This window comes from Melospiza georgiana, chromosome 7, assembly GCF_028018845.1.
Source record: "Melospiza georgiana isolate bMelGeo1 chromosome 7, bMelGeo1.pri, whole genome shotgun sequence".
Lineage (NCBI taxonomy): Eukaryota > Metazoa > Chordata > Aves > Passeriformes > Passerellidae > Melospiza > Melospiza georgiana.
Genome location: NC_080436.1, coordinates 18,657,327 through 18,685,290, shown reverse-complemented (window position 1 = coordinate 18,685,290; position 27,964 = coordinate 18,657,327). Strand labels below are relative to the sequence as shown.

The 27,964-nt window shown below is 37.2% G+C and overlaps 1 protein-coding gene across 1 annotated transcript in view; it reads left to right on the top strand.

Annotated features, from left to right (window-relative positions):
* AGPS (alkylglycerone phosphate synthase) overlaps positions 1-23,602 on the top strand; it is a 47,769-nt gene extending 24,167 nt beyond the window's left edge. The window contains exons 9-20 of the mRNA XM_058027758.1: positions 45-170; positions 2,170-2,278; positions 2,705-2,832; positions 5,413-5,464; positions 7,664-7,740; positions 8,922-9,034; positions 10,553-10,622; positions 11,608-11,669; positions 13,296-13,385; positions 13,772-13,871; positions 15,521-15,578; positions 22,609-23,602. Coding sequence (XP_057883741.1) covers positions 45-170; positions 2,170-2,278; positions 2,705-2,832; positions 5,413-5,464; positions 7,664-7,740; positions 8,922-9,034; positions 10,553-10,622; positions 11,608-11,669; positions 13,296-13,385; positions 13,772-13,871; positions 15,521-15,578; positions 22,609-22,730 — 1,107 coding nt within the window. The 3' untranslated portion in view covers positions 22,731-23,602. The remainder of the gene's footprint in view (positions 1-44; positions 171-2,169; positions 2,279-2,704; positions 2,833-5,412; positions 5,465-7,663; positions 7,741-8,921; positions 9,035-10,552; positions 10,623-11,607; positions 11,670-13,295; positions 13,386-13,771; positions 13,872-15,520; positions 15,579-22,608) is intronic.
* Positions 23,603-27,964: the final 4,362 nt, after the last annotated feature.

Sequence of the window (27,964 nt, the reverse complement as noted above, 5' to 3'; positions counted from 1 at the left end):
TAAGGCAGGACCTGTAGGATGTATTTTTTCTTTTCTTTCTTTAGCTTGCTGAAAGTGGCTTCTGTACAGGCCATGAACCAGACTCCATGGAATTCAGTTCACTAGGAGGCTGGGTAGCAACACGAGCATCAGGCATGAAAAAAAACATCTATGGAAACATTGAAGATCTGGTAAGTATCTTGTTTTAATACTTGTTATAATTTTTTAATACTTGTTATAATTTTTCTGTTTTTATTTAACTTTTATAATGACTCACAGTGGAAGGGTAAATAGTGTTTTTTTGTGTAATACAGTTTTGGCATCCAATCTTGACTGACATGCTTGTTTCCTTGGTTTTGGTATTAGTACTAGTATTCCTTTTCTCTGACATAAAAGTAATTCTCATTTGAGCACTCACTGACCAGCTTAAGGAATTGTTACTCTGTCTTGACTCTGGTGCTGTCTTCTACTCTTTTGGACTCTCTATTCATCCAGTGTAATAATCTTGTCAAACTTCCAGAAGTCCCATGTTCTCTCCTACCTGTCATTTGTACCTGAATGAAGATGTCTAGCTGAGCTGACAGCAAGCAAGCTCCCCACTTCCCACATGCCCATGGTTAGCAGTATGGTTTAAATGAGTAGGCTGATCTAATGGAGCATGTGGGTGCACAGTGGTGAGATCTAGTGCCACCACATGGTCTGTAGGAACCCAGAGGAAAGAAGCAGTGGACTGGGAATGTCAGTGTTCTACTCTTGACTTTGTTTTAGTCCTTAAAATGGTTCAACTTTTTATTAACTCAGATAATTTTTTGACTTTTAAGCATACTTTCTGATTTTAAAGTCTATGTTTTCTGTTACATTGAATGTATTGAAGATAAATCATCACTGCTCAGACTTTGCCTGCCTTTTTGCTTCAAACTTCCAGCTTTCTCTGATAATTTGTTTAATCCTTCTATGTGTGAATGTTTTCCTTCTTTCCTGCAGCACTCTCTAGGTAATGTATCCTTTTTACCTCAGGCTTTGTCATCAGCTCATAGCTTAGACATATTTGTTCTGTGCACAGATGTCACTGTCAGTGACTGAGGCTGGCAGGAACTACTCAGTTTTTATTCAGTAGACCTGGCTGAAGTAAAACTCATAGCACTTACAAAGTGTTATTGTTCCCCTGCTGCCTGAATGGTACAGTTTTGCTTGTCCTGGGAGTTGGAAGAAGGCTTCTCTATTATGGAAGGATAACTTCAGGCTAAAACTGCTTCTGAAATTTTCATTAGGAGGAAATAGGATTGAAAATTGATTCAGAACAGTTCATGAGTTTCAAAATAGCACAGTGAGAATGCTTCAAGGAGTGTTTACCTTTTGAGGAGCTTTATATCTTGAAACAGTGTGTTACATAAGCTGCCTAAAATCCACTTACTGCAGAATCAATGGTTCATAAATTGCACAGAGTGAAAATTACTTAACTACCTGTGCGTGAAAGTTGTAAAGCCATTAGCTGAAATTCAGTAATTTTGCTTAATTTAAAGGCATCACTAAAGCAAAGCTGAAACTCTGCCCTTCTTTGGTGTAAAACAGAGGATTGAATTGAATAGAGGATTAAGAAAATCCACATGTGGGCTCTATTGCATTGGCCTGAATGAAGCTGGAAACAATAACATTGAAAAATATATTTTAAAAAACAACCTCCTGGCCCTGCACATGTGTCAGTCTTATGGCAGCTTTTATATTGATAATCTATTTCACAAAGTATTTCACTACTTCTGTCTTTCCTCCTAATTGAAATATTTCTATAGCAATCAATCACTGAATTATAGTAGCTTCATCAAACAGCAGTTCTAAAGCAAAACTTAAGCAAAGTTTAAACCCTCACTTTTTCCCTCTGTAGTACAATGTATATTCTGATTAAAATACTGGTGTATATAAAGTTCTATCTGTGAAGTTCTACACTGAGGAGCAAAACAGTTTTAGCTGGTATTGCCTGGATGTAGCCACCAGTTGATATGATCTGTCATAGAATGGAAATTATCTGCTGTGTGGGGAAAACATGCTGTGTCAAAAATCATGGTTGGTAACAGTTCTCAGGTACTTGGGGTTGCCTACAGAATGTCTAAAACCTATAAAGCCAAACTGTATCAAACTTGATATGTTTTGTGGAACAGAAATATAATAAAAATCTGTGCTTTGTTTAAACAGGTGATCCATATAAAAATGGTAACTCCTAGAGGAATAGTAGAAAAAAACTGTCAAGTACCTCGCATGTCAACAGGACCTGATATCCATCACTTCATTATGGGATCTGAAGGTATAAACAGAGAGTAATTTCTAATGCTGCATCTGAATTCAGCTTCAATAATGCTTGATTATTTGAGCATCTTTAATGCTGTGGCTTCCAGCGTGTCAATGGGTGGCATTGTGCAGGCATGAATTTCTTGTGTTAGAATAAAACATTGAGACCTTAATCAGGACTGTGCAGTTGCAGCTTTTAGCACTGCTTTAAATGGACCTGTGGAGTCAGCCTACAAGTCTAGTAACAAAGAGCACAATTTAGAGAATATTTTGTGAGCATTCACCATGTAAAAAGTAAGGAATAAATCACCTGTTACTGCAAACTGAATTTTGGGGATTTCTGATTTATGTTAACTTACAACATTCTGGTACATATTAAGTTGGGTAGCTTGCAAGCAGTTCATCTTGGAACACTTTGCTCAGTTTTTCTCCTCTCCTGAAGGAACGCTTGGAGTGGTTACTGAAGTTACGATAAAGATTCGCCCGGTCCCCGAGTACCAGAAGTATGGCTCTGTGGTCTTCCCCAACTTTGAGCGAGGGGTGGCCTGCTTGAGGGAAGTGGCAAAGCAGGTAAAGAAAAGCTGGCTCTTGACTTCACTCAAGGACTCATGGATTCTAGCAGTAGGGATGTATTTGTGCTTGATAACCAGGAATTTGAGGTAGGAATCCCGTAAGCGTGTATGGTCCATGAAATGCAGGATATGGTCCATGAGGATTTTGGAAACTACTCAGTTGAGGACTGAGCATGTTATGACTTTGCTTGGTATTCTGAGCCAAAGCATGGACAAGCCTTTTAATGGCTTGTTTCAGTGGGAGTTATTTTCATATTGCAGCCTGAAATATTCAGCTTTGTATCTCCTTCAGCTGAGAACTTTACCCTCAGGTTAATTAGGACTATGTAAAAGGGACCAGTGTTTAAAGGAATTGACTTGCAGCATACATATAGAAGGCATTTGAATTCATGGCTTTGAAGTGGTAAAGGAGCAAAAGGAATGCAATGGAAGGATGTGGCCTGTATTTAGAAATCGCTGCCTGGAGCACAGTGAGGCATGGGCAGGTGAGATGGATATTACCAAGTGGAATTGTGCTTACACTGTGGTATTTAAATAGAGAATAGTGCAGGCAGATGGTTTCAGGTAGTGAAGTACTTAGATATCAAAGTTCTGCAGTACTTTTCCTCAAAGCTATGCATCCAAACAAATCTTAGTCTGGTTAGCCTCTTTCTCCACTAACTTTGCTCTGCTCTGTGCAAAACATACCAAATTATATATATGAATGGTAGAATGCACCCTGAATTGGGGAAATAATTTCAGAAATGTTTTAATTAATGCCAAACTAAACACAGCTTTACATTTTTTCCAGTGATTGGTCTAAATTAATGGCTTAATGTTCCAAGCCAGATGTTCAGACTGGTATGTGAATGACATGTATATGCTAGTCAGCAGCACTTGCCAGTTTTTCTGTCATGCTTCTACTGCTAGTGCTTGTCCTTCCTTTTAAAGGTACCTAAGCAGACTTTTTGGGAATGCTTAATCATATGGCTGATCAACATTTAAAACCAGTTAAGGAACTCATGTGTTTTCCCTGTCTGTGGGCTTAGTTAGAGGGAAAAAAAGAGGCACTATTTGCCACTTAATATTGCTCCATTTCTAAGCTTCTGTTGCTGCTGCTGCTGTTTCTGTGCTTACTTGAGCCTGAACTACTTATTCTCTTCTGTTGCCCCTCGCATCAAACTGAGTAGTAATTAAAATGACTGCGGTCTGGAAAGCTCTTTTATGTATCAGTCCGCTTTAAGGTAAGGATAATCAGCCTGTAGGGTGTGAGAGGGTTGGTCTCATTTAAAACCACTCCCACAGCCTTCTGTCCACCTGCCTGGTGAGCTTCCTTAGCTCTTCGTGTTCTTTCTTCCTCTTGTGTGACCAAATACATATTAATGATATTGTGAGGAGTGAACATGTCAAATGAAGTGAAAGAGCAGTACTTCCATATCCACGTGATTAGATGATGACTAGCCTAAAATTCAGACTTTTGTCAGGTTTCTCTGGCCATACATTTCAGTATGACTGGATGTGGCCATCGGTGAGTATAGGATGTAGGCATATATATGACCAGAAACTTACCTAAGTGAAGGCAGCTGTTCTTACAGATTTTCAGATTCCTGTACAGAATCTAGATTAGACCCAAGTACAGATTTTTTGGTTGCAGTCTGACAGCAGAGCATGAGTGTACCAGGTCTAGCCAGGATGAAGTCAGCTCTTTTCATAATAGCATGTGTGGTGGTAGCTTTTGTACTTGTAACCAAAAGTGTTAGTTACTGCTAAACAGTGTTTTAGTTATTGATAAAGAATGTGTACAGTGTCGGGCTTTTTCTGTTTCTCCCTCTCTTCCCACCACCAAGTGTGTTGGAGCAGATAAGAGGCTGGGACAACTGACCCAGACTGACTGAAATAAGATACCATATTGCATCATGATCATAAATAAAATAGAGGGAGATGTTTCATAGGGGTTGCCATTGCTTGAAGACTGGCTGCATATTGGTCAGCTGATGGTAATTGATTGCTTTTTGCATTGTGCTTTTGTGGGGATTTTCCCCATTTTGTTTACCAAGCTGTCTTCATCTCAACCCATGAATTTTTTAGCTTTTCCCCTTCTGATTTTTCTTCCCCATCCCACTAGGGAGGAGACTGAGTGAGCAGCTGTGTAGTGCTCAAGTGCATGCCAAGATGACCTTCAACAATTAAACTTTTTCAATGGATTTTTATTATGTGTGTGTCTCTGATTACACAGAAACATAAGCTTGATGTAATAAAGTGTACTATCTTTAGTGCATATGCCATTTTAGAAGAACACTCAAAATGTGAAGATCAATGTTTTTGGACTATTACTGTGTTGGCTTCAGTTTAAGCTGAAGATTCTCAGTGCATCATATCTAGACCATCTACTATACCTGGTAGATGTTGCTTTTCCAGCGAAAAAAACCTTATAGTCACCCTGTTTCAATGATGGTGATGGCCAGAGGTCTGGTATCAAAGTATGCTTTCTTATATGCTATTTTGTAATGAAAATTTAATTGTAATGGATTTCAAAGCCAACTGTATATGTAATCTTTTTATTCTTCCTTCCTCTTACTCCCCTGACTGTGCCTCCAAGAGATGTGCTCCTGCATCAATTCGCCTTGTCGACAATGCACAGTTTCAGTTTGGTAAGTACGTGGATCATCATGGAGTGTCATGTTTCCAAGGCCTTTTTAGTAGCTTATGCCTCTTTTGGGTAGTAATTCTTCTGCTCAAATCTAGACAGAGGGCAGTGAATGCAGAGTTCAACTTCAGATAGTGCCATAATGTGAGTTTGGGAAACAAAAGCCAGTCTTTGTCTCTGAGGAAACACTATGCACTACTTGAGTCAGTAAAGAGCCATGCTCTGCCTATAAATGAGATGGGTTTTCTGCTATGTTTCCTTTCTTCACATTTAGTCTATTGGTAAGATTGAAATTCTGGAATCACTTCCTCTATTTTGCTGTAAAGGAGTAGAGATTCTAGTTTTAAAATACAGTACTTGAAACATTTTCTTCCTAAGAGTATTAATGAGAAGTTGGATATGAAAAAAAATCAGAATGCCAGCACCTTATTTTCAAGGTAAGTGGATTGGTTCCTTTAAATTTCATGAAAGCATCTCACAGATTCCTTAGAATTAGTAAATTTTTAAAAACTATTCTGATATCATAATGTTTGATTGGGAGAGAGGTAATGACATATTTGTCCAAAGTGATCTGTCTGTTTTCAAAAAAAGATCAGATGTTGTAAGTGCTGTAACTGTGTGCAAGTACATCTAAGCTGTTAGGCTTTAGGTATTGAAAGTCAGTGAAGCTACCAGAAGATTCTTGGAGACAAAAGATTTAGTAAAATTTCAGCTGGTTCAAATACCTAAATAGGTCAATGTCAAATAGGCAGAACAATAATTTCTCAGCAATTCTAAGGGAAAGCTGTCATTTTAAAGTCTAGCAAATTTGGTAGAAGATATGTTCTAGCTCAAGACACTCTCATGGAGACTCTAAAGTTCCATGACCCAAAAGCTAATAGCTTGCAGAACTTGCTGAGACCATGTTATTTTGATTGTACCCAGAAGATGAAAATGGAAAGTGTGACTGACCTTGAAAACCTCTACTATGATACTGCAACAAGACAGAATTTCTGAAGTTCTCAGTGATGAATCTCAGCTTCAAATGACATTAATGTAGTGGTGTTGAAAAAGCTGAACTTCATTTTTCAAATCAAGGAAATTGTGATTTGGAAGAGCTGAGAGGCCCAGCAAGCCTTGCTGCTTGCTTTGCTCATTTTGTGTTGCACTGAATGTTACACTGTTCTGCTCAGACATGTCCAACAGAAACAGGTGCATTTCTTTTTCTTTTTTATTTGGGAAGCACAATTTGACCAATTGCAAGCTGTAAACATAGTTTCAGGTGTGTCAATATTGATTTTTCTTGTAATCATTAAGTAATTTTTTAGACTGTGGTTTAATAAATTCATGATTTCTCTGTGCTTACTGAAGTGTGCTTGTAGATGTCCTCCTTGGGGTTTGTATCTGCAGAGAAACTCCCTCTTTGCTTAAGAGGAGAAAAGAGCACATAGTTGTTGAAGTTCATGTGTTATTGAGGAGGAAATGCTTTGTGAAGTATTTTAGAAGGAAGTATCATGTAAATGGTGCATAACTTTTTATGAATTGGGCTCACAGCATGTAGGCCAGATGCCAGGCTGCTAAAGTGAAGCAGTAATGAGAGTTCAGAAGTTGTTTGTGACTGAAAACAATGAACAAACAGTAAAAGACTTTCATCTCAATTAAACCCAGTCCTGAGGCAGAAATGTTAATTTAACAGGCTCCAAGACACCATTTATATATCCTGGTAATTTTAGTTCCCCGTTTGTCATTAAGGAAGCAATAACTAGCTTTATGTAGAAAACTTCACACAAGTGATATAACTGTTAAAGAAAAAAATGCTTAACTCCTAACTTTCACCATTTTTGGCTGTTTGTTTCAGTGGTTTTGGTGTAACTTAAAAAAAAAAGTCACTGATTTTTGCTTTGTTTTGTGGTGTAAAAACTAATGAAGTTCTCTCTTAAGAAGTTTCCACATGCCATAGGCTTGTGAGATCTAAACTAGGGCAGCCTTAATTAAAGTGTCAAATATTTGTGCACAGGTGTACATGTCTTCAAAAAAATATTGAAACCTTTTCCTAAATCATGTTCTAAATGAGTAGAGAGAATTCTCTTTAATTTTGATAATAAAAATGCTCTAAGCAATTCTAGTAATTTTGACTACCAAGCTATTTTTTCTTTGCCCCTTGAAGTAAGAATCTTAAGAGCACTGTTTCCCTTAATGTGCCTTTTTCTGCTTTTTGCCAAAGGTCATGCTCTTAAACCACAAGTTGCTTCCATTTTTACATCGTTTTTGGATGGACTGAAAAAGTTCTACATCACAAAGGTAATTTTGGGTTTTTTTAATAATGGTTTGGATTTTGCATGCTATTCATAAAATTCAAGTTTGTTTGGTAAACTGCTTCTAATGCAGCTGAGTTTGGGTGTAACTGATAATGCAGTGTAAGAGGTTGAGGTTCTAAAGGTGGTTGAATTCAAATGAGATTGTGTTTGAGGAGTTACTCACTCCAAGGGAGCTGTTGTCACTCGTCATACCTGTATAAGAGATTAATGTGCCTTGTTTAACAGTAACTTGGTGACAGGGGAAGACTGGAACCAGTTTATGCAGCTGGCAGACCAGTGAATACTGATGGATCAGTGAATACTGATACTATATTTTCATCTTCCTAGATTTTTTCCAAGGCATGATCTACCTTGTTATTAGAGTGAGCTAGAATTTTGCAAGATCATCAAGATATTAGGCAGATTTTCCCACACAAATTGGTTTTTTGTTTTTCTGGAATTTATTCATTTTTAACCTACAATGATTTGGTGCTAAAATGATGTCACTGAGGCTTTTGTATTAAATATGTTATCTTATTATTGATTTTTTTCCCTCCAAATTACCTAACTAGAGAGTTACTGCAAGTATGGGTATTCAGATGTAGAAAAATTTCATTATCTTCCAAGAGTGGGTGTACTTCTGGAAGACAGTGACCAGTGTTGATTCTGCTGTTTTTTCTTAGATTATTGAAGTGGGAAATAATATATGTCTTGTAATATATGTATTCCCTAACAAACTTCTTTTGTTAGGGAATACATATTCTGTTTAGAGATAGCCCAGAAGTTTTTCCTTCCCTCCACATTCATGATGGTCATAGTTTTCTTCTTGCTTTTTTAGCTGTTTAACATAGGAATAGTTGATTGAATATAAATGTTTCTATTGCTCAAAGCATTTAAGACCTTTTTTTCTTCTACAGCATAGGTAGACAGCTGTTATGCCTATCCTGCTTTTTAGCAGGAGGAAAGAGGTGACAGATAATTTCTGTTATTTCCATTGACCTGTCCTGTCAAGGAAAAACTTCAGTGTTTTGGGACTAAATTTTGAGACTTTTTTCCCCATCATTCCTCTTAATTACAGCAACACTTCTGACCAGGGCACATGCCATGTATTTGAAAAGTAAGAACCTGTTCCTTGTATTCTGCCATGTAGGCTGTGACTAATGGCAAGTTTGTTTCTCTTTGCAGTTTAAAGGATTTGATCCCAACATACTGTGTGTAGCTACCTTGCTCTTTGAGGGTGACAGAGAGAAGGTTCTTCAGCATGAGAAGCAAGTCTACGATATTGCCACCAAGTTTGGGTATGCTTTTCAAAGAACATTTTCAATGTGAAACTGGGAATGAACTGTCCAGGAAAAAATTGGACTACCATATTTTTGTAATGGTTACTGTATGGATATGTTCTTGATTTACTAGTTTGAAGTGGCAGCAGTCAATTAGCTACTGAATGCTCCCTTTGATACATGTGGCTTGTACTAATTAATAGGTAACTTTACTGAAAAACTTCAGCTGTCTGTGTATTGAAGAAAAATATTTACTAAATATAAAATTAATATTATTAAAATGGAAACCAGCCCTTTTAATTGCTTACAGGCATGGTAGCAGCTTGTTTTGCCATCCTAGACTCTATATTTTCACTACAGAAAGGGAGACAAAATCATTGGGGTGATACTAAACTTTTGCAAAGTTCATGTGAGTATATGAATACAAGAAATTTGTTTAGTTGAAAGAGTACAGTGATTTTCTGTCCCAAAAAGGGACAGAAAACACCCATTGAAGTGGTAGGCTGAGTAATGATCAAGCAGTTTCTTTCCTTCTGCCTTGATAAAAACTATCATTAAAACTGTGATTTGTCAAGAATGTACTGTTATTGCTAATACTAGTCTCAGCTATTCAAATATACATATAAGTGCTGTGTTATCCATTTCAAGGCTATAGCTTCTGAATTTTGTGCTTTTATCGTGCTTTCATTCTGTTACTTCAACTGTGAATCCTTTTGTATTCTGGTTTTTCAAGATGGTAGTGTATTGGTAAGGGGGGAAACTTGTCTGTTAGAGGCATTAGAAGATGGTGCTGTCTGTGCTGCTTTATTAAGTTATTAGTGAAGTCTTCAATAGGTTAACCTGTTTTAAAATGCTAAACTATTTAATGGCTTTATAGTATAAAATCCTTCAATTCTATGCTTCTTCAGGGTGCCTGATTTCACAGCCATACCCACCTCTCTCTCAGATTTATGGGAGCTTGTAGGAAGAGTGATTCCAGAGGCATAGCACTTTCATATTCTTAGAAACCAATAGTTAAAAACAAATGCTTTCAATAATCCTTGCTAGACTAGTGAAAGCAAGGCTTCCTTTTTCTTTAGTGCTATGACCTTTGTGTCTTTTTTTAATTCATTCAGATCTCTTATGCTTTGGGGATCTTAAGTCTTGGGGTCTCATGAGTTGTACACATAAAAGTACACAAATTCAACCTGCTTAGAAATGTTATTACCCACGTTCCTGTAATGAATATCTGTGATATATTGTGTCTACTTGTGTTTCTCCACTCTTTTGTGAGTTTTGAAGACTGTTTTCTAAGATTACGTCAAATATTTTGTGAAGTTCTTCTCCAGGTTATGGAATGAAAAGAGGAATGAATAAAGATGTGGTCTGAAGTAACTTCTGATTTCTAGTGATGAGACCTTGCTATTAACGACTATTTTAACACAGCTTAGGCAGCTAAACTTGCACATATGTTTAATAATCAAAGTTATTTTATAAATATTTTAGAAACTGGTGACTAATTTGGTGGAAAATTAATTAAATTCTTGTATATTGCAGTGGCTTGGCAGCAGGAGAAGATAATGGACAGAGAGGATACATGTTGACATTTGTCATCGCTTACCTTCGGGTAGGTCAGCTTTTGTCTGCCTGCTGCAACTTCTGCTAATTCATGCAACAAAACATAGACATGTTTCTTTGAAGATGCTTGCTCTGAAATCTGAGTGCAGGCTGCCTTGGATGATGTCTCAGAGATTTTATCAACCCAGGATCAACCTAGAGGTTGTATCTCTTCCATTTCTGAGCAGTGATTATTCATGGAATTCCATCTGCAAAACACCATATAGACATTAATTTATATTCTTGTTAAGAATAACAATAATATTCATTTATTTTCTTGTTAAGAAAATAGCTTCTTATAAAGGGTATGGAGATTAGATTGAAGAATCCACAGGGTGAATGAAATCAGAGGCATGGAGTGTACTTGAAATACTCATGTCCTCACTTGTCTTTTTACTCTTCTTTGGCAATCTGCTTATGACTGGTTTAAATCAGAATTCCAACATAAAGGACTTTTAGTCTAAACTGCTGCAGCTGTTCTTACACATTTTAGTCTTACTGTTCGAGATTTTTTTTATTTTTCAGAACAATATGCACATCCTGAGTGTTTGATTTGTTGGGGACAAATCACTGAATCTCCCTTTATTTCAGCAGGCTGTGTGTGAGATGGGAAGATGTTTGTCTTTTTTCTTTATAGACAGTGACTACACTGCACAAAAATATTTTCACTAGGTATTATACTGAGGAGCACAAAAACTCTTGGCTTGGTACTATAGTGATAAAAATATTTGATTAGTGTAGACATACTAACAGTCTGACAAGTTATCTCAGTGTAGCCATGACATCAAAATGTTTGTCATCTTTAAGAGCTTCCCTATTTCCCTATTAATAATAAACTTACGTCAGTGGGACATATGTGTGTTTTTGCTAAATTAGAATTTCTGTTCTTCTACTGCAAACTAAAAAGTTGTTCACCTGATAACTGTGTAGCATACACTGGAATCCCAGATGCTGATGCTGAATGTTACTGATAATTTCCTTACTCTTTTTATTAGGACCTAGGCCTGGATTATTACGTAATAGGAGAATCATTTGAGACATCTGTTCCTTGGGATAGGTAAACTCTGATTACTCTTCAGAATTTCTTAAAACTTGATTTCATTCAAATTACATTAGTAATTTATTGGTATTATTAGTATTTCATCTTAGGTTACCTTACTGTAACAAATGTAGGATTTGAAATTGCCCTGTTGAGGAGGCAGGACATTGGTGGCAGTAATTACAGTGGGGGATGAGCAGCCACCTGTGTGGGATCAGCAGTGTATTTCAAAGGGATTAGTCTGTAGTGAAGGTGAAAAACATCAAGTATATTTAAGTAAGTTTTTTTCTTTTTCCAGCAATGTAGGGAAATACTGAAACTTTTGCCCAAGATTGAGATCTTTTACCTAAGGGTATTTTACCTATTAGCTATGGTTGAGAAACATTTGACCACAACAGAATTTAATATACAAAATAATTTTGGATGCTCCAGTCCATTTGGTAAGGCTGAAATCTCTTAAATAGGATCCAAAGTGATTTGAATCAAAGCTTTACAGCATTCAATGCAAAGTCTGATGACTTAAGCTGGCAACCCTATACCCTTGCTATTGAATTCAGTGGCAATTGTAAATTCCAGCCCCGGTTTGGAAATTGGCACAGTGTCCTAAGAGTGTAGAAGAAATTTGAGGACAATTTTAAAGTCAAAGTGCTCTTCCTTTTACTTTAGCTTTATAGATTTTTAAGCATGCTAACTTCTGAGTCACCAGTTTTTTTTTGCCTCTCCCTTGTTTTAGAAGACAATGAATTTTTACTTAAGAAAGTATTTAAAATTGTCCTCACCAAAGCAAATGCTTTGAAAACCTTTTTCTACTTTGATTCATAAGGACCATGTAACTTTCTATAAACCAATTAACTTGTTCTTGACAGGTAGCAGATACTTGAAAAAATATTTAGCTGACTTTCTTATTCACTAAATGCTTAAGTTCTCTTGTGTTCTGTGAATCTTTAATGTAGTTCTAAATCTGTGTAAAACACCAAAATCTGAATTGTAGCTCTGCAGACCTTTGTGGGAGAACCTGTAACTGAAGATATGGTAATTTGAAAAACAGTTGATTTCTTTTGGTTGGTCTACCAATTTGTTTGCACCTGGGTCTGTCCTAGAGGCACTTAAAAAGGCAGAACAAGTATGGCTTCCAGCAAGGTCTAATAGCTCATTGCCATATTAGAATTATAGCATTTCAGGTTGGCAGAGTAGTGCCCAGCTGAAGGATCTGCAAGTTTGGCCTTGCAGCAACACAAAGGTATGGTGGTAGTACAGTTTGCCAGACCTTTGAGTTCTCAGGATTTCTTCTGTATTTGTTAACTACTTTGCCAAAACTCAGCTGTTTTGCTGAGAAAATAAAGACATACAGAAGTAGGTGACCTCCTTATTTTTTTAAACACTGTTGACACCTCTTCCTTATAAAAAAATGCTTTTAGGTTCTCTGTTTCAGAGTAAACTTGCTATTCAGAAGTGCAGAAAAAGCAGTGGAGTCTTGATGAGGACTATTCTTAAACAAAGGCTAAGCTAGTTAGCAGTGATTTTAGAAGGTACTCATGTTGTATTAGACTATGCTTTTTAAAAAGTTTGTGAAGTTTTTTTTTTTTAGAAGCTATACGAAATCAAATACTGAAATTTTATATATTAATGTGTTTCCTGTTACAGGGTTTTGGACCTTTGTAGAAATGTAAAGGAAAGGATAGTACGAGAATGCAAAGAAAAGGGTGTTCAGTTTGCTCCTCTTTCCACCTGTAGGTAAGTCATGCAATAATAGAAATAATTTTTCTTGAATCTTTGTTCAGTAAGAGATCTGGTGATGATATTACAAATACCAGTAGCCTTGACCTTCCTCTTGAACCTGCAAGTGGATTACATGGAAGAGTTGGGAGTTCAAGCCTAAGCACTTGCTTAGGTTTTAAACTCTTGCTTATATGGACAAGAGTCAATTGTAATGACTTAAGAGCTTCAACTTTCAAAGTCATAGCATGGAGCTCCTGGATTAGGAGCAAAAAGGATGAAGAAATTGAAAAGAGGCTGTCCATTTGAATAAGATAGGAAGTAATCTTAGGAATTTTATGCTGTCAAATAGTGGTTGGCCTAATATCATAAAGCTTTGTTTGTAATGCAGTTCTCTTCAACAGGGTGACACAGACTTACGATGCAGGTGCATGTGTCTACTTCTACTTTGCCTTTAACTACAGAGGAATTAGTGATCCTATTCATGTCTATGAGCAAATTGAGGTAATGTATAAAGAAACAATAGTTACAGGGGGGAAAGCTGATGGACCTGTATTTTGTTCTGAACCTATTGGCCAAGCTTACTGAATTTTGCAAGAAAGATCTCAAGAGTTTCTAAAGCTTTGTTCATTATCAGTAATAAGAGGTACATGTTAATAGTTCATCAAGTAGAGAAAAGGCTACCAGGTGACAGTTTTAGATATCAGTACATGAACAGTTCTGACTGAAGTATAGAAGAGCTTGACCTGGAATTTCTTGGATGGCAGAAGCTTCAAACCTCAAAAAAAACTTTAAACCTCAAATCCATGGGAAACTAGTCTTCTTTAGTTCTATTACTTACAAAACTACTTCTTCTGCTTAATACTCAGTCTCTAAAATGCATAGTAAAACTGTCAAGATCATACCTTATGAACAGTGCTGCATGTAGAGAATAAGGAAGGGTACTGTCTCATGCCTTTTCTGTTAGGCTGAGATAAGCATTGCTCTAAGTCCAGTCTGTTAGACCAGTTGTAAGCTGCTTCAGCACTGGCCAACTGACCATACCTAGTTAGGTGAGACAAATGTCCTTGTTACCTTCAAGATGCAATTCTTAGAAGGACTATGGCCCAACTGCTTTCTGTCCTACCTTCTGGTTCCTAGCTCAAACTTCAGCACCAGAAAATTGCCAATAGGACTGTAGAGAAATAGTATTGATAACTGGGATATCATTCTTCTCATGCTTATTCTTTAGAAATTTCTCTTGAATTTAGCAAGTGGATGCAAAGTTTTATCTACAAGTTCAGAGGCTTCCATGCTGTTGGATATAGGGCACTGAAGAATGTAATACTTGAGTATTTATTTAATGAAACTTTCCTATATCTAGATATTTCGTTTATTGGAATTAGTTTGTGTGATGACCTGAATGCACATTTTCCATTGGAGTAACTAAATTTAATCTAATAAAGTGAGTTTGCTGACCAAGTGTATGTACTCTATGGCAGACTGAAAAAAAAAATCTCTTAACTGCACAGCTGCAGTTATATATGTTATTCTTAAAAGAGTACACTCTTTAGAAAAGAAAACATTTAGTGCCTGGACTTAGAAAAGCTTTCATTGTTTACACCTTCTAAGCTCTCTAATTATTCAGAAATTAATGGCAAAGAAGATTCTACAAATTGAACATTCTTAACATAAAAAGCTAAATTCTGTTTTCTGCCACAAACTACACCCATGAAAGGATTGTCTGTTGTAAAGTACCTCACTGCTTCAACACTGATCTTGGAAATCTGGGTTGAGCTCTGATCTGAATAAGGCTCTTCACTTGCTCTGACAAGCCTGTTTTTTGAGACACAATCATCTTCCAAATGTGCATCCCAGCCACTGGATATTTAAGTTTTGGCAATGGGAAAGTGATCCAGAATACTCGGTTCTTGAGTAGTACATTTGTTACAAGAGATGCCATTTGAAATGTTATGGCTTTGATGTTTATTTAGAAGACTCTTACTTGCCTTTATCTGCAGGCTTGAGCTATAATGTTTACCTATATAATGTACCCTGATTACTTCAGAAACTTTTCATACACCTGTGTGTATGAGTGCAATAGCAAGCATTTCATGAAATCCAAAAGTCTTGTGCAATTGCTGTTGAATGAATACCATCTCTTTCAAATTTAGAGGGCTGCTAGAGAAGAAATACTTGCCAATGGAGGAAGTCTTTCACATCACCATGGAGGTAATGTTCTCAGTCTAATGTTAATCTCTTTGATACTGCTAAATACTCATGAGTACATAAAATAGTTTGTAGTAGAATTCTGAAAAATATTTCATGGCATTAACTGAAATTACTGGGGGAGGGCTGAGGGGGGAAGGAGATCTCCTGGCATTTTGTCTAGAAACTTCTCACTCTTTTTCCAGTTTGATCAGGTTGTCTTAAACAACTTTTACTGATCCTTGTGTAGATATATATTCAGTTACTAAAACTTCAAATGTGATTTTCAAAGTTTTAACAGTTTTGTGTCGCTTGTGGCTTTGTGAATACTATTTGCCCAAATTCCAGAGCACTTAGGCCAAGTGTCTGAATAAAAGAGCCAGTGACTTTGAACTGGACTATGTTGCAATCTACCATTTGTTGCACAATTGATGTTATGTAAGTGTTGGCTTTACTGGCCTGCTATCTGATAAGTTCTAGTTCCCTAGTTTCCTCTCTTGGAGTTTGGGGATTGCTTGCCCTGTGTTACTACCATCTCCACAAGATATTTTATGCTTTAATATTAAGAACCAATGTCATGTATAAGCAATACTTCCTATACCTGATGTTTTATATATGCTTTTTCCACATACATGGGTAGTCTAATTTGATTGCATGCATTCTATATAATGTTATAACCTTGGATGTCAGGAAGACTTGTTGTGATGTCAGTGTGATTTGTGCAGCTACCTTCTTGAAAGTGATTATTTTCATATATTTCTTCTCTCTACTCTCTTGGGGCATTGCCTGGTCACAGATACAAGAGCAAAGTAGTGGTTTAAAGCTAGAGAAAAAATTTGTAATTCTAAACGCTCTGTGTGGGGCAAAAAATTAAAGGGCAGAAGCTGTGCTTTAAAAGCTGTCACTTACTTCCTAATCTTGAAGGGAACTTAAACTTTTAACTAGGGCTGTTTTCAGGCATCTTGTTTTGTGATGGAATCTGAAATGGACTCTGCTTTAGCAGTATGAGGATATTGAAGGATATGTAGGTAATAACATGAGTGAAGAGGTTTCCGTATGATGTGCTCTTATGGCCCTCTGATTAAATCTTGAACGTGGTGGTGTAGTGGACCTGTCAGTTCTCACACACTGGATGTGGGATTACCCTTGATGTACTCTCATGCCCTCCCTGCTGTGCCACTGTTTTACTGTGACTAGCATTTCATCCAACTCACTACAGCTGGAGCTTGGCACACATTTGGATGTAATTGCCCTTACCATGTAAAACCTTGCTTACCACATGTGTTAAACAAGAAAAAAAATTATAGAGCATTTTCAAACCCTTGCATGCTTGAACCTTGTGACTCCACAGCTATGAAAACTGGATTTCTGTTTGACTTTGTATGCTCCTGTTGTATGCATGACTGCCTCTGATACTGATATATATTTTCCACTTTGAGTGGTTTTGTCTGGCAGTTCATTGTGTTTAATGTTCAAGATTAATTTTTTTCCAGTGCTTAGTAGATGTGGTGCTGAAAATTATCCTAATTTTGTCAGTTTTATTTACTGACCTTCAAGCCTTGTAACTCTTAGCACTGACTGGTCTATTGTGTAGGGTAAAAGAAAATACTGGTGCAATTTCCTTTGGTGTTTGTCTTGTAATTGTGATTAATAACAGTTGTTTTCACTATCTGGAAACAGACAGGCTGATTTGTCTGCCTACAATCACAATGTGATAAATGGAGCTATTTTAACTCTGAGTTTGTGTATCAAAGAAAACAGATGTAGTCTGGGACTTGAGGCTATAGGAAATACAAAGCCTGCTTAAGTCAATGTTCATATACTCCTTGAGTGAAGAAATGGTCATATATGACAGTTTGAGTTGTGTAAATGTATAAATTACTTTACATCTGGGGAGGTACCAGCTGCAGGTAGGTGCACAGTGAGAACTGAAATGGTACTTTTAACTTTTTCAAGAGTGGCTTCAGAAGGACTTCACTGTGGATAAATCTTCCTTTCCCCACCCCCCACTGTAGTAGTCACCCTGTCTTGACTGTGTCCTACACTCAGAAAGGGACCTTGCACATCTCCAAGCACAGCTTTGATCCTTCTTTCTGGGCACTGGGATTTAGATTTGGATTTGAGAGTCATGTAAGGTTGCTAGAGAGCCATAGATAGTGTTTAGAAACATAGCATTTAAAAAGCAGCATTAGGAATGACAATTTCTTGTAGATAAAAGTTTAAGTTCAAATAAATAATTATTCTAATCATTTTTGGCAAGCCCTTAAAACACCCATATGATGTGTCACACTTGAGTTCTTTTATCAAACATGACTTTTTTTGTACGCTTGAAATGATGTGCTGAGGAGGCACCAGTAGGTATGACTGGTGTATAAATACAGCCATAGCTCCTTTGGGGTACACCATCAGAAAGGGAGAAGGTTGGATTTGTACCTGATCCCTTTCATATTACCAAGCTAAGGACCCATGTAAAACTAAGCAGTGTAAAATGTAATGATACATTGCTTCCCTTTGAGGCACTGTTTTAACTACAATTGGTTGCTTAAGGAAACAATTATCAGATTGTGGGGTTGAGGAAAATAGCCCCATTTAGCCACTTAACATAATAGAACCAATTTTCTTCTACTTCCTAGACAGCTGATTAGAGTAAAGGTTAACCAGGCAGCCTGTGCTGCTTAGGTTTAGCTATAGTACCAATGGCAGTTTATGTAGGAAAACAAAAAATAAGAAAAAAATCCCACAACAATAAAAACAAAAGCAAAACCCCTAAAACAAAACAAAGGGAAAAACAAACCTTACACCTTGTTTGCATTCAATTACATATTTGACATTGCAGTTCTTTGGCATTAGGAGGCTGTGGCTTAGACACTGCAATAATTAACTCAGACAAACTACAGAATCTGAAATTATAAAGTTCTTTTATGAGGGAGAGTTGAACACATTCTTTTCTACATGGGAAAAAAAATCTTCCCTTAGATTAAGCATATTAGAGCTTGTTCTACTCATTAGAATGAGTTGAAACTGAAACATTTGTTAGACATGGAGTAACCTCATGTGAAATAATACAATAACACAGTTGTATTTTCCTCCTTGGTCTGTTGGAAGTCTTAGTAGAATAGTCATCTTCAGTGCCTTTTCAAAAGAAAAAGAAAAAAGGAAAGGACCTCCTGATTCATCACCACCAAACTTGAAAGTATTATTTCAGCTGTTAAGATACCAAGTGAAAATAGGCAAAGTGTTATGGTGGTGAGGTGTTAATTATGCAGTAGACTTGGTGTACACTAGTCCAATCCTCCAGTGCTGCTATGTTTTACATTAATGCACTGACCTTTCTCAGTATTGCAGAGTTCTCCCTGGAAGAGTAATAGCATGTTAAGCAGACTGAAAGGGCAGAGAGCTGCTTTCTGGAGGGACAGCTAGCTTCAGGAAGAGCAACAGCTGCATGAGCCTCATCCTTCTTAGGAGCTGTCACTGCTGCTCCTGTTGCAAAGCTGTTGTTAGGCAGGAACTGACTCTTCAAGTTGAAAGGGCTGGAGCAGAGGAAGTCCAGAGCCATGTGCAGTGCCATCAGAACCTATTTCCACTGGGATCACACAGTGCTATAAATCTGTTCTGCATGGCTGTAGAGTAATTCCTGAAATCAATCAGCTACATGAAAACTTTTCTTACAGAACTGTTCATGTGTTCCCTGGTACTTCATATTCCAAAAGGGAGAAAACCAATTGCTGCCTGCTGTTTGCTCACTCCATTTGTAGCCGTCCAGATGCATTTTCAGAGATGTGCAAGTGAAAAAGGACAATGGAAAGATGAACTTTTCCAATGACACCAACATGGAGCAGCATGTATCAGAGCTGGGGAAAAGTTACTTAGCCAGTTCACATAATTCTCTTTCATATGTGGACTAGAATGATAGATAAAAACCTAAAATTAAGTTGGTGTTGGACTGTCTTTGGAGTTGCTACTGAACAAGCTCCTTGGCTTTCTGATCTGAAGTATCTTGTGAGAAGTAGGCTCCCTGCCATGCTGTGGGGCTTGTGCTCAGTGTAATAGGCTGGGGTTCAGAATGGAGGTTTCTGGCTTCCTAGCAGTGAATGTTTTAAGGCTGCTCAGCACAGCTCAGGAACAGGCCACTTGCCACCTGTAGAACTTGAAGACTGATTCTCTTGTACCTCATCTTGGATACATAAGATCACTGAATCACAGAATGGGTAAGGTTGCAAGGGGCCACAATGGGTCATTTCATCCAATTTCCCTGCTCAGACAGGGCCATCCTAGAGCACCATTGCACAGGGTGGCATCCAGAAGGTTCTTGAATACCTCCACTCCCTCTCTGGGCAATCTGTTCCAGTGCTTGGGTACCTGAACAGTAAATAAATTATTCCTTATGCTTAGATGGGATTTCTTCTGCCTGTTGCCTCTTGGACTTCTGCTTGGCACCACCAAGCAGAGCCTGGCTCCATCCTCTTTACAGAAGCAAGGTTAAGTGTCTTCAGAGGGAGAAGATACAAAAAGGAAGGGCTGTGTGTGTTTCCAGTTGGGGCACAAGGATTGTGCATGTGATGGTGTGTATGGCTGAGTGGACAAGTAGTAACTTGCTGTGCTAAGCTACTACAAACACATTGTTAATAATGTTGTTATGTAGCATATAGAATCAGGTGACTTTGATCTCATTTTTTAATTGTGAAATTACCTACTGTAAGTGGTAGATGCTTGTATCTGTTCTGGTTTTGTGCATGGTCTCCTGTCAGTTCTAGATAAATGCCATCATGTAGGGCTAAAACTGTCAAGTCTACTTCCTCTAGGCTGGAAATGAGAAGTTGGTTTTCTGTAGTCTGTGATAGGATCAGGCCTAACTGAGATCTTGTTGGTGGGAAGTTAAGGCTTCCTTGAGCACAAAGCTGTTCTTTAGCTAGGCTTAGAGTGGAGGTAGGCAACTTTGTCACTTAGAATTATTTTTATGTTCACACTAACATCTTTAACTATTATGGCATTTTCTTCCTCTTTTCCTTTTCTCATCCTTGAAGCCATTTGGGTTGTGCTGTGGAGAAGCACCAGAAAATGCACTAACCTGAAGTGAAACTGTATATAAATGACCTTTCTAAGTGCTGCTGTTATTTTCACAGAACCTTTCCTTCACTTGGTCTGTTTTCCATTTTATCTTTAGAATTAGGAGAGAGTGATTTAAGGCTTTTTAACTCTAATGTGAAAACTTGAGTAGTTGAAAATTCCATGTATGTTTTATTGACATGAACAGTAGGAGCAGGGAATCAACATTGCTGTTACCAAGGGGTTAAAATCTTTTTGTTGAGCATGTTTGTGAAGGACTGCTGGTGACTGTAGTACAGCTTTTTTTGTTTCCAGTTCACTAATCAGATGTATGTTAGATTTATTATTGCAAAAGTATAAACCATAGAAAATTTGACAAGATAGATGTGTAAATTATCACTTTGACAGAACTAATGATGCACTCCAAGCACCTTCTGTTTTCCAGCACTTGGTGAGCGACTTCATTAAATATGCAACGACTGTTTGGTGCTGCTCAGACAGTAGTTCAGTTCCTTGTGGAATTGCATTATTACTGGAGGTGTAAAAGAGGCAGGCATGCTAGCTGTTGGGCATCCTGCTGTGATTCTAATGTGCTCCATCTTGTTGGAGCAGTTGTTTGCAGTCTTTTCAGGACAATTACATCCATAACCACAGAACACATTCACTGAAACTATATTACAGATAACAGTTGAGAATAGTAATGACTGTTCTTCAGCTGCTTGTGTAAGAGCTAGTGTGAGTGACTTGAGGGGATGGTCAAGCCACATCCACAATTCAGGTGTTTTGTAGCAGTATTAAAGTTTTAACAGATGGAATTTGGCCACGTCAGTGTACTCAGACAGTCACATTGTAGTGACAGTATATTCACAGATGGAGATTCTTTCTTGAGCTGGGGCTGCAAAATACAGCCAGGGCTCGTACCACATGACAAATTCTTTTTGTCCTTCAGTTGTGATCTTTGATCTTGACACAAATGCTGCTAATAGTCATTTCCTAGCAAACTGCAGATTTCATTCTGTCTCACATTATTTGCTTTTTCTGTTGGCATTGTGACTGGCTCATATTCCTTAAGGTATAAACAAATATACTCTGTTCTCCAGAGGTGTCCCTGTAATTTATTATTCTGATGACAGTTTGATGGTTACCCTGAAACAGGGCACAAAAGATAGCTTGAATTCAGATTCAGATACTCTTAAAGCTTCCGTCTCTCAAACCTTTACTATGTCTTTTCATACTAACAAATGGATTGTGTTTCAGGATGGAAAGTTTAATGCTAAAGTGTGTTTAATGAAAAAATTAATGAAAAAAATGTCCTCAGTTTTCAATGATCTGTTAATCAGAGTTGATGATTTGGTTAATTAGCATGTGAACACTTGGCCATTTAACAGGACTATTGTGAGAATTTATTGAAATGAGTTCTTAAAAGATTGTTTCAGCTTTGTTTGTATTTGGTGTGTGTTGTGAATAGCCATTTTTACATGGGAAACAAAGCTCTTGTGTAATGCCACTGAGCAATTACCAGCCAGCATAGAAGTTTCTAAATTCAATATTAAGCCTTCTTCACATAAAGATTTTTATTGCTGTTTAAACCAGTGCTGGTTTCAGCTTGATTATAGACTTATGTTTTCACTTTAAGTAATCAAAAAATGTGGGGTTCTGCTTTTTAGTAATCTCCTCTACAGTTTACAACTTAAAATTAGTTTGTGGTTTTTTAAAACTTACTACTGATTCCTTGTCTTAATAGAACATGTGATTTCAGCCTAAGCTTCATCTAAATTTCATAGTTTCTAAAGAAAGTAGACAGTGTGGAACACAGTCTTCCTCTGGGAGTATGCTGAGCTTAATGAGCTTGATAGTCTGGTGGGCTCAATAAATCAAATAAAGCAAAACATTTCTCATTTTTGAATAAAAGCATTTATCACACAGTGTTTATTCATTCATGGTCACAAGATTGATTGGCTCCTAGAATCCTGCCATATATTGAAACACTTTGTTTTTGTTTTTCCAGTAGGCAAATTGCGGAAGCGCTGGATGAAGGAGAGCATCTCTGATGTTGGCTTGGGAATGCTGAGATCTGTTAAAGAATATGTGGACCCCAATAACATCTTTGGAAACAAAAATCTTTTATAAAGCCCTGCACAAATGATGTACTAAAAATTAAAAATTACTGTTGAAATTCCTCCACTTTCATTGTATTGATATCCCAGTAATCAAATATAACATAGACTAAACTTTCAAAACTAGTAACTTACGTTGATTTTTGCTACTCCCTTCCCCCTTCCCCCAATAAAGTATAAACATCACTGTTAATGTTTATGGACTTTTACTTAACAATGTTCCAACCTACTGGGCACAAAGTACTAACCAGGAAATGCAAATTTGGGTTTCCAAGTTGGGCTAGGCAGCACAGCTGACAGTATTTTCAGTGCTGGATACTGCCAGATGTTTCTTACTTAAAGCATCCCCCACCAGGAGGACAAAGACTGACAACAGTGTTTTCTACAGATGCAGCTGCACAGCCCAGCCTCTTGCTAAAGGAAAGCTGCTGAGACAGATGAGAGAACACCAAGGAGTACCTCCCTGTACTGCATTAAGTATGTAACAGACTTGTAACCAGCAAATACTTAGAGTATAAATATAGGCTTTCATCAAAAGAGACAGTGTAAGTCAAACTACTAAAAATTCAGTAGTCTCTCACTGTAATACTACTGGAAAATCTTACACAATTGAGCTGTTCTGAGTTGTATTTGCATTGCTGGGATAATCTTAAATTAATTGTAGGTCAGTCACTAAGTTTTGTACAATGGACATTTCTCACTGTATGTTGAAAACAGGTTTGTAACAAAATTTTGTGTTCATCTGTACTTCAGTCCTAGTGTGTATGGGTTTTGTTCCCGTTGTTTGTTTTGCACAGATGCAAAATATCTTTTTCAGTTACTCAGATGAAACTGCCCAGCACTGTCTTTTGAAACAGTCACAACAGTTTAATAAAACACTTAAATGGACAACCTACTGTCATCCTGGAAGTGAGATTTCCCATTTAAGTTTTGTACAGTTTCCTATGGCCTTTATGAATCATTTATTTACTTCACAAGTAGCCACTATTTTAATTGTCCATTGAACTTTATGAAAATGAAATATTTTCTTGATCAGTATCATGTGAGAGTAAGCATTTTTACATTGAAACTTGAATCGTAATCAGTAAAATAAAAAAAATATTTGTCAATACTCATGATCCATTTTTAAGGTGGGTTCTTTCTTAAAGCAAATTATCCAACTTTTTGATAATTAATGTATATGCATAAGATAGAAAAAATACAGACTATCCTTTGAGGACACTGTCTCTAGTCAACTGCTTCACAGCTCTGTAGTGTCAGTTTGGACACCTTTTGTATTGGTAGTGCCCTTAATGAGGAGAAAATTATAAACTGCATTTTTGTTTTTAAACTATTTTAGAATACTCTCTAATTAACTTTCAGTTTTGGAAATATACCAAAAAGAATATAAAATGCTTGAAAAGATACTGCATATCAGACAACTCTGAACTTGTTCTAAGATTAATTTCAATGCTACAGTTCAAATGATTGAAAAACATGGACGCTCAGACCATAACTTTAAACTGCATGCTGTCAAGGTAACTAAAGAAAACTTCTTATGATCTGCTGGTCATAAGACAGAATGTTCATGTGATATTGTTAATGCAGCTGGAATTATTTTGAATGGTCTTTATTTCACAACATTTCAGTATAAAAGTCTATTATTTTTCCTTGTCCCCGGAGTTGGTATTTCAGCAGTAGCCAAAACAGTAGGGGTAGTCTGTTGTGGGAAACTGAGCCTTTGCACTGTGGTTAAGTGTTCCTTATGTGCACAGAGGTGTCTGGGGGAGTGGCTCTGTGCATGGCCCTGCAGGGACTGCCTCACCTCCGCTGCTCTGGCCACGGCTGGCCTCTGCTCCTGACTTGTGCCACTCCCCAGTGGAGACTTTTCTAGGAGCTGGTGAATATGAAGGGTGTTTATGTGCCTCAATGAAAGTTTGTGTAACTATGAAGAATTAATTTTGAAGGAAAGCATGTGAAGCTTTTTTGCAGAATGACAGCACAGAGTAGAACAAGTAGTTATAGCTTAGTAATACTGATCTCTTTAAATTTTGACTACAGTACAACACAGCTCTGCAACATCCTTCCCATTTTTTAATTTTCTGACTATGGTTTCCTCATCCTTTTTTGTATTGTAAGTACACAGGTAAAAAACTCCTTACACTCTCTAACCTTTACGTAGCCACTGACTTCTGAAGTGATTTAAAATGCAGTAAAGATTTTTACTGTATGTCAATTGTCCTATGGGAAGGTGAAATAACAGGCTACAAGGGTCCCAAATCACTGTCACTCAATATCACTGAGGAAGAAATTAACACCAAATGTAATGAGTATTGCTGTCTTCCTAAATATCTTATGAACTGGTCAGAGCTTAGTTGAAACTGCAGTTGAAACATATGTATTACTGTCTTTAATTTCACATTGCTAATGAAAATAGAAAAAAATGTAATGCAAGGTCAGAAGACCTAGATAGAGATCATTCACCATTTAAAGGAAATCTTACTGTCTCTAATACTGTAGTCTTCCACCACTCTTCCTTCTGTATGCTCTACTTTCTTTCTACAGACTTCACTTCTTGTAGCTGCAGCCTGTTCAGAGATGGAGTTTGATCCATGCAGATTAGAAGTGCTGGTGCATAACACAACTGCATTTGCTTGAGTATTCTGGCCATACATAAGTTACAAGCAGTTTTAATTAAGCTTGTAATGACTTCCAATTACATAGTTTCTGTTCCCTTTGAAGGAGGAAAGGTACAGAGAGTGACTGTGGCTTGACTGTAAAATATGTTTACATTAGAGAGACCTTTATAAAAGTTTGGAGGGAAAAGAAGCAAATCTGTTAAAAGCTGATCCAGGATCTAAATCTTACAGTCAAAGAAAAACATGTCTTGATTTGACTTACATTACAGTGGTTAAGTTAGAGATGTCATCTTTGCCTTACAGCTGTGGACAGAGGCCAGACCAAATAGTTCTTCCGTAGCAATGTTAATTAACTGAAACCAATTTCAAAGGCAGGGATACATTAGCACTGAAATCCAGAAAACACAAATTGCTTCTCTGTCTTGGAAATGTATGTTTATCAAGGTTGTAATTTAATTTTCTGAAAATAAAGCCAAACAGTGTTTGTCATTTTAGTGTGAGATTAACTGTAAAGCTTCAGTTGTAATGTTAAGAGATTACAGAACCTTATATTATTAATAAAAAGAAAATCAGTCTAAACCAGTATGTGTTTTTTGTGATGAAACTAAACAAATATATTCTACTAACTTGTCATATTACTTCATTTTAATTTGGTGATGAACTCTTACCTAAGGAAAACTATTAGGAAAGCTTTGGCATGTGCTGGGAGAGAAGAGACTGAATTTATAAATCTATGCTAATAGGAGCTGTGTCTTTGTGTAACGGGAAAGACAGAATTTCAGGGAAGGAAGGGCAAAACAGCACCAGGGTATTTGGTTCAGAATTTCACCTCTTTGGTGAGGGCAGGATGGGGACCATGTTCATCTGCTATTTGAAAGCTCTTTCAATATAATACAGAAGAATATAGCTTCCCCATATTTCAAAGCCCTGTTGTATTGAGCTGTTGCAATACGTAAATCATTTTCTGCTGCTGTGCCCATCTCTCATGTAACCTCCTTGTTACAGGTCCTGAATCTGTTAAAGTTCTGCATGCAGCAATGCATCACATGTGGGCAGAAGCAATATTTCTCAGTTTCCTGCATCATTGCCATAAAGACTTTGTGCCTTTTAAACCAAACTTGCTGAAATCACACATTACTTTTAAGAAATGTTGGGTTGTCTTGTGTTAGCAGCGTATTTCAGTCTTAACACATTGCACAAAACCTGCAAAAGTCAAAGTGTGCAGGGGACAGAAGAACTAAGGACATGGTTCACCATGTTGAACTATGACAATTGCTCAATATGATCCAATTTTTTGTGTATGCTTGCTCACAGGAAGGAGACTACCTCGTCATCAAGCATTTGTGTTTTTCTTCTATTAACAGCATTAAAATGCAGTATTTTTACTTGGATCCAGTGAGTCTCAATCTGAAGGAGATTTTAGATGATGATATACTTGTCTCAGGATGACGGCCAGACCCTATCAGTGTTCTCTTTGTTTGAAATACATAAATTTCATAAGAAGTTGGATCCAAACTCACAGCTGTGTAAATACTACAGGCTCACTGTTTATGGTTTTATAGTCCCAACACTGACTTTGAATTCCACATTACCTTTAACATAAATTGATGTCTTTCCTCAGTCTCTCTATGGAGACCAGAATTGGCAGATGGCTGCTTTTTTCAGTGTCAGCTTTAAGGTCTGCTTTGCTCAAAGGGCAGAGGTGGTCAAAAATACTGTTCAAAGATGTTTGCTGTGCTGTCTCTGAAAATTACTAGTGCTGTTAGTTTGAAATTAAGGATTCCATTTCAAAAATGGGGCTACAATATTTTAAATTGTACTATTATTTGCACTATTTAACAATACAAATTGCAATAATATGTACCTTTACTGAAATGCTGTGAAATGTTTCATTTATGAATTTGTCTTTGCACTTTGGAAAAACAAAACATTGATTTTTTTTTTTAAAGGGAAACTTTATGAATCTTTCATTTTGATTCAGAATAAATCTAAACTTCAATTGACTGTTCATAATTTCCAGTATAATATTGATATCTGAGTAGCACTCTGCCTGTTCCCACCTTCATGGTAGTGGTAATGTAGTAGTATTTTCTCCCCCCAAAATGGGGACCATAGCAGCTTCTAAATAATGTATTTGTTGTAGTACTGCAAAGTATCATAGCAGCCTTCTAAAGGATAAAACAGAAGTGTTGACCACAGCAGTGGATTTGTGTGTGTGCTAAAAGATGATGGACTAAATTCAATAATGTGATTCTCATCATGTAAAGTTTAAGTTGATGCTTCTAAAACTTCAGATCAAATTAGGAAATAAATGAAAAAATGTTTTTGCTTAAAATTATACTTAAAAACTCTATTTTTAAATTATGAAGAATGTAAAATGATTGTCCCAGCTCTGCTGTTCAATATCATCTGGCTTGTCTGAGCGTGGCTGACTTCCCACAAAGCTTCTGTACAGCAAAATATAAAATGGATGGTGTCCAGACGGGGTCATGATACAACTGCTCCCATTTCAGGCTGCTGGAAGGGCTTGGCTCTGTTCCCATGAGTGACACTGAGCGTGTGGCATCACCCGGCACTGCCACTGCATCAGTCACTGCTGGCTCACCCACACGATACCCAAAGAATTTCA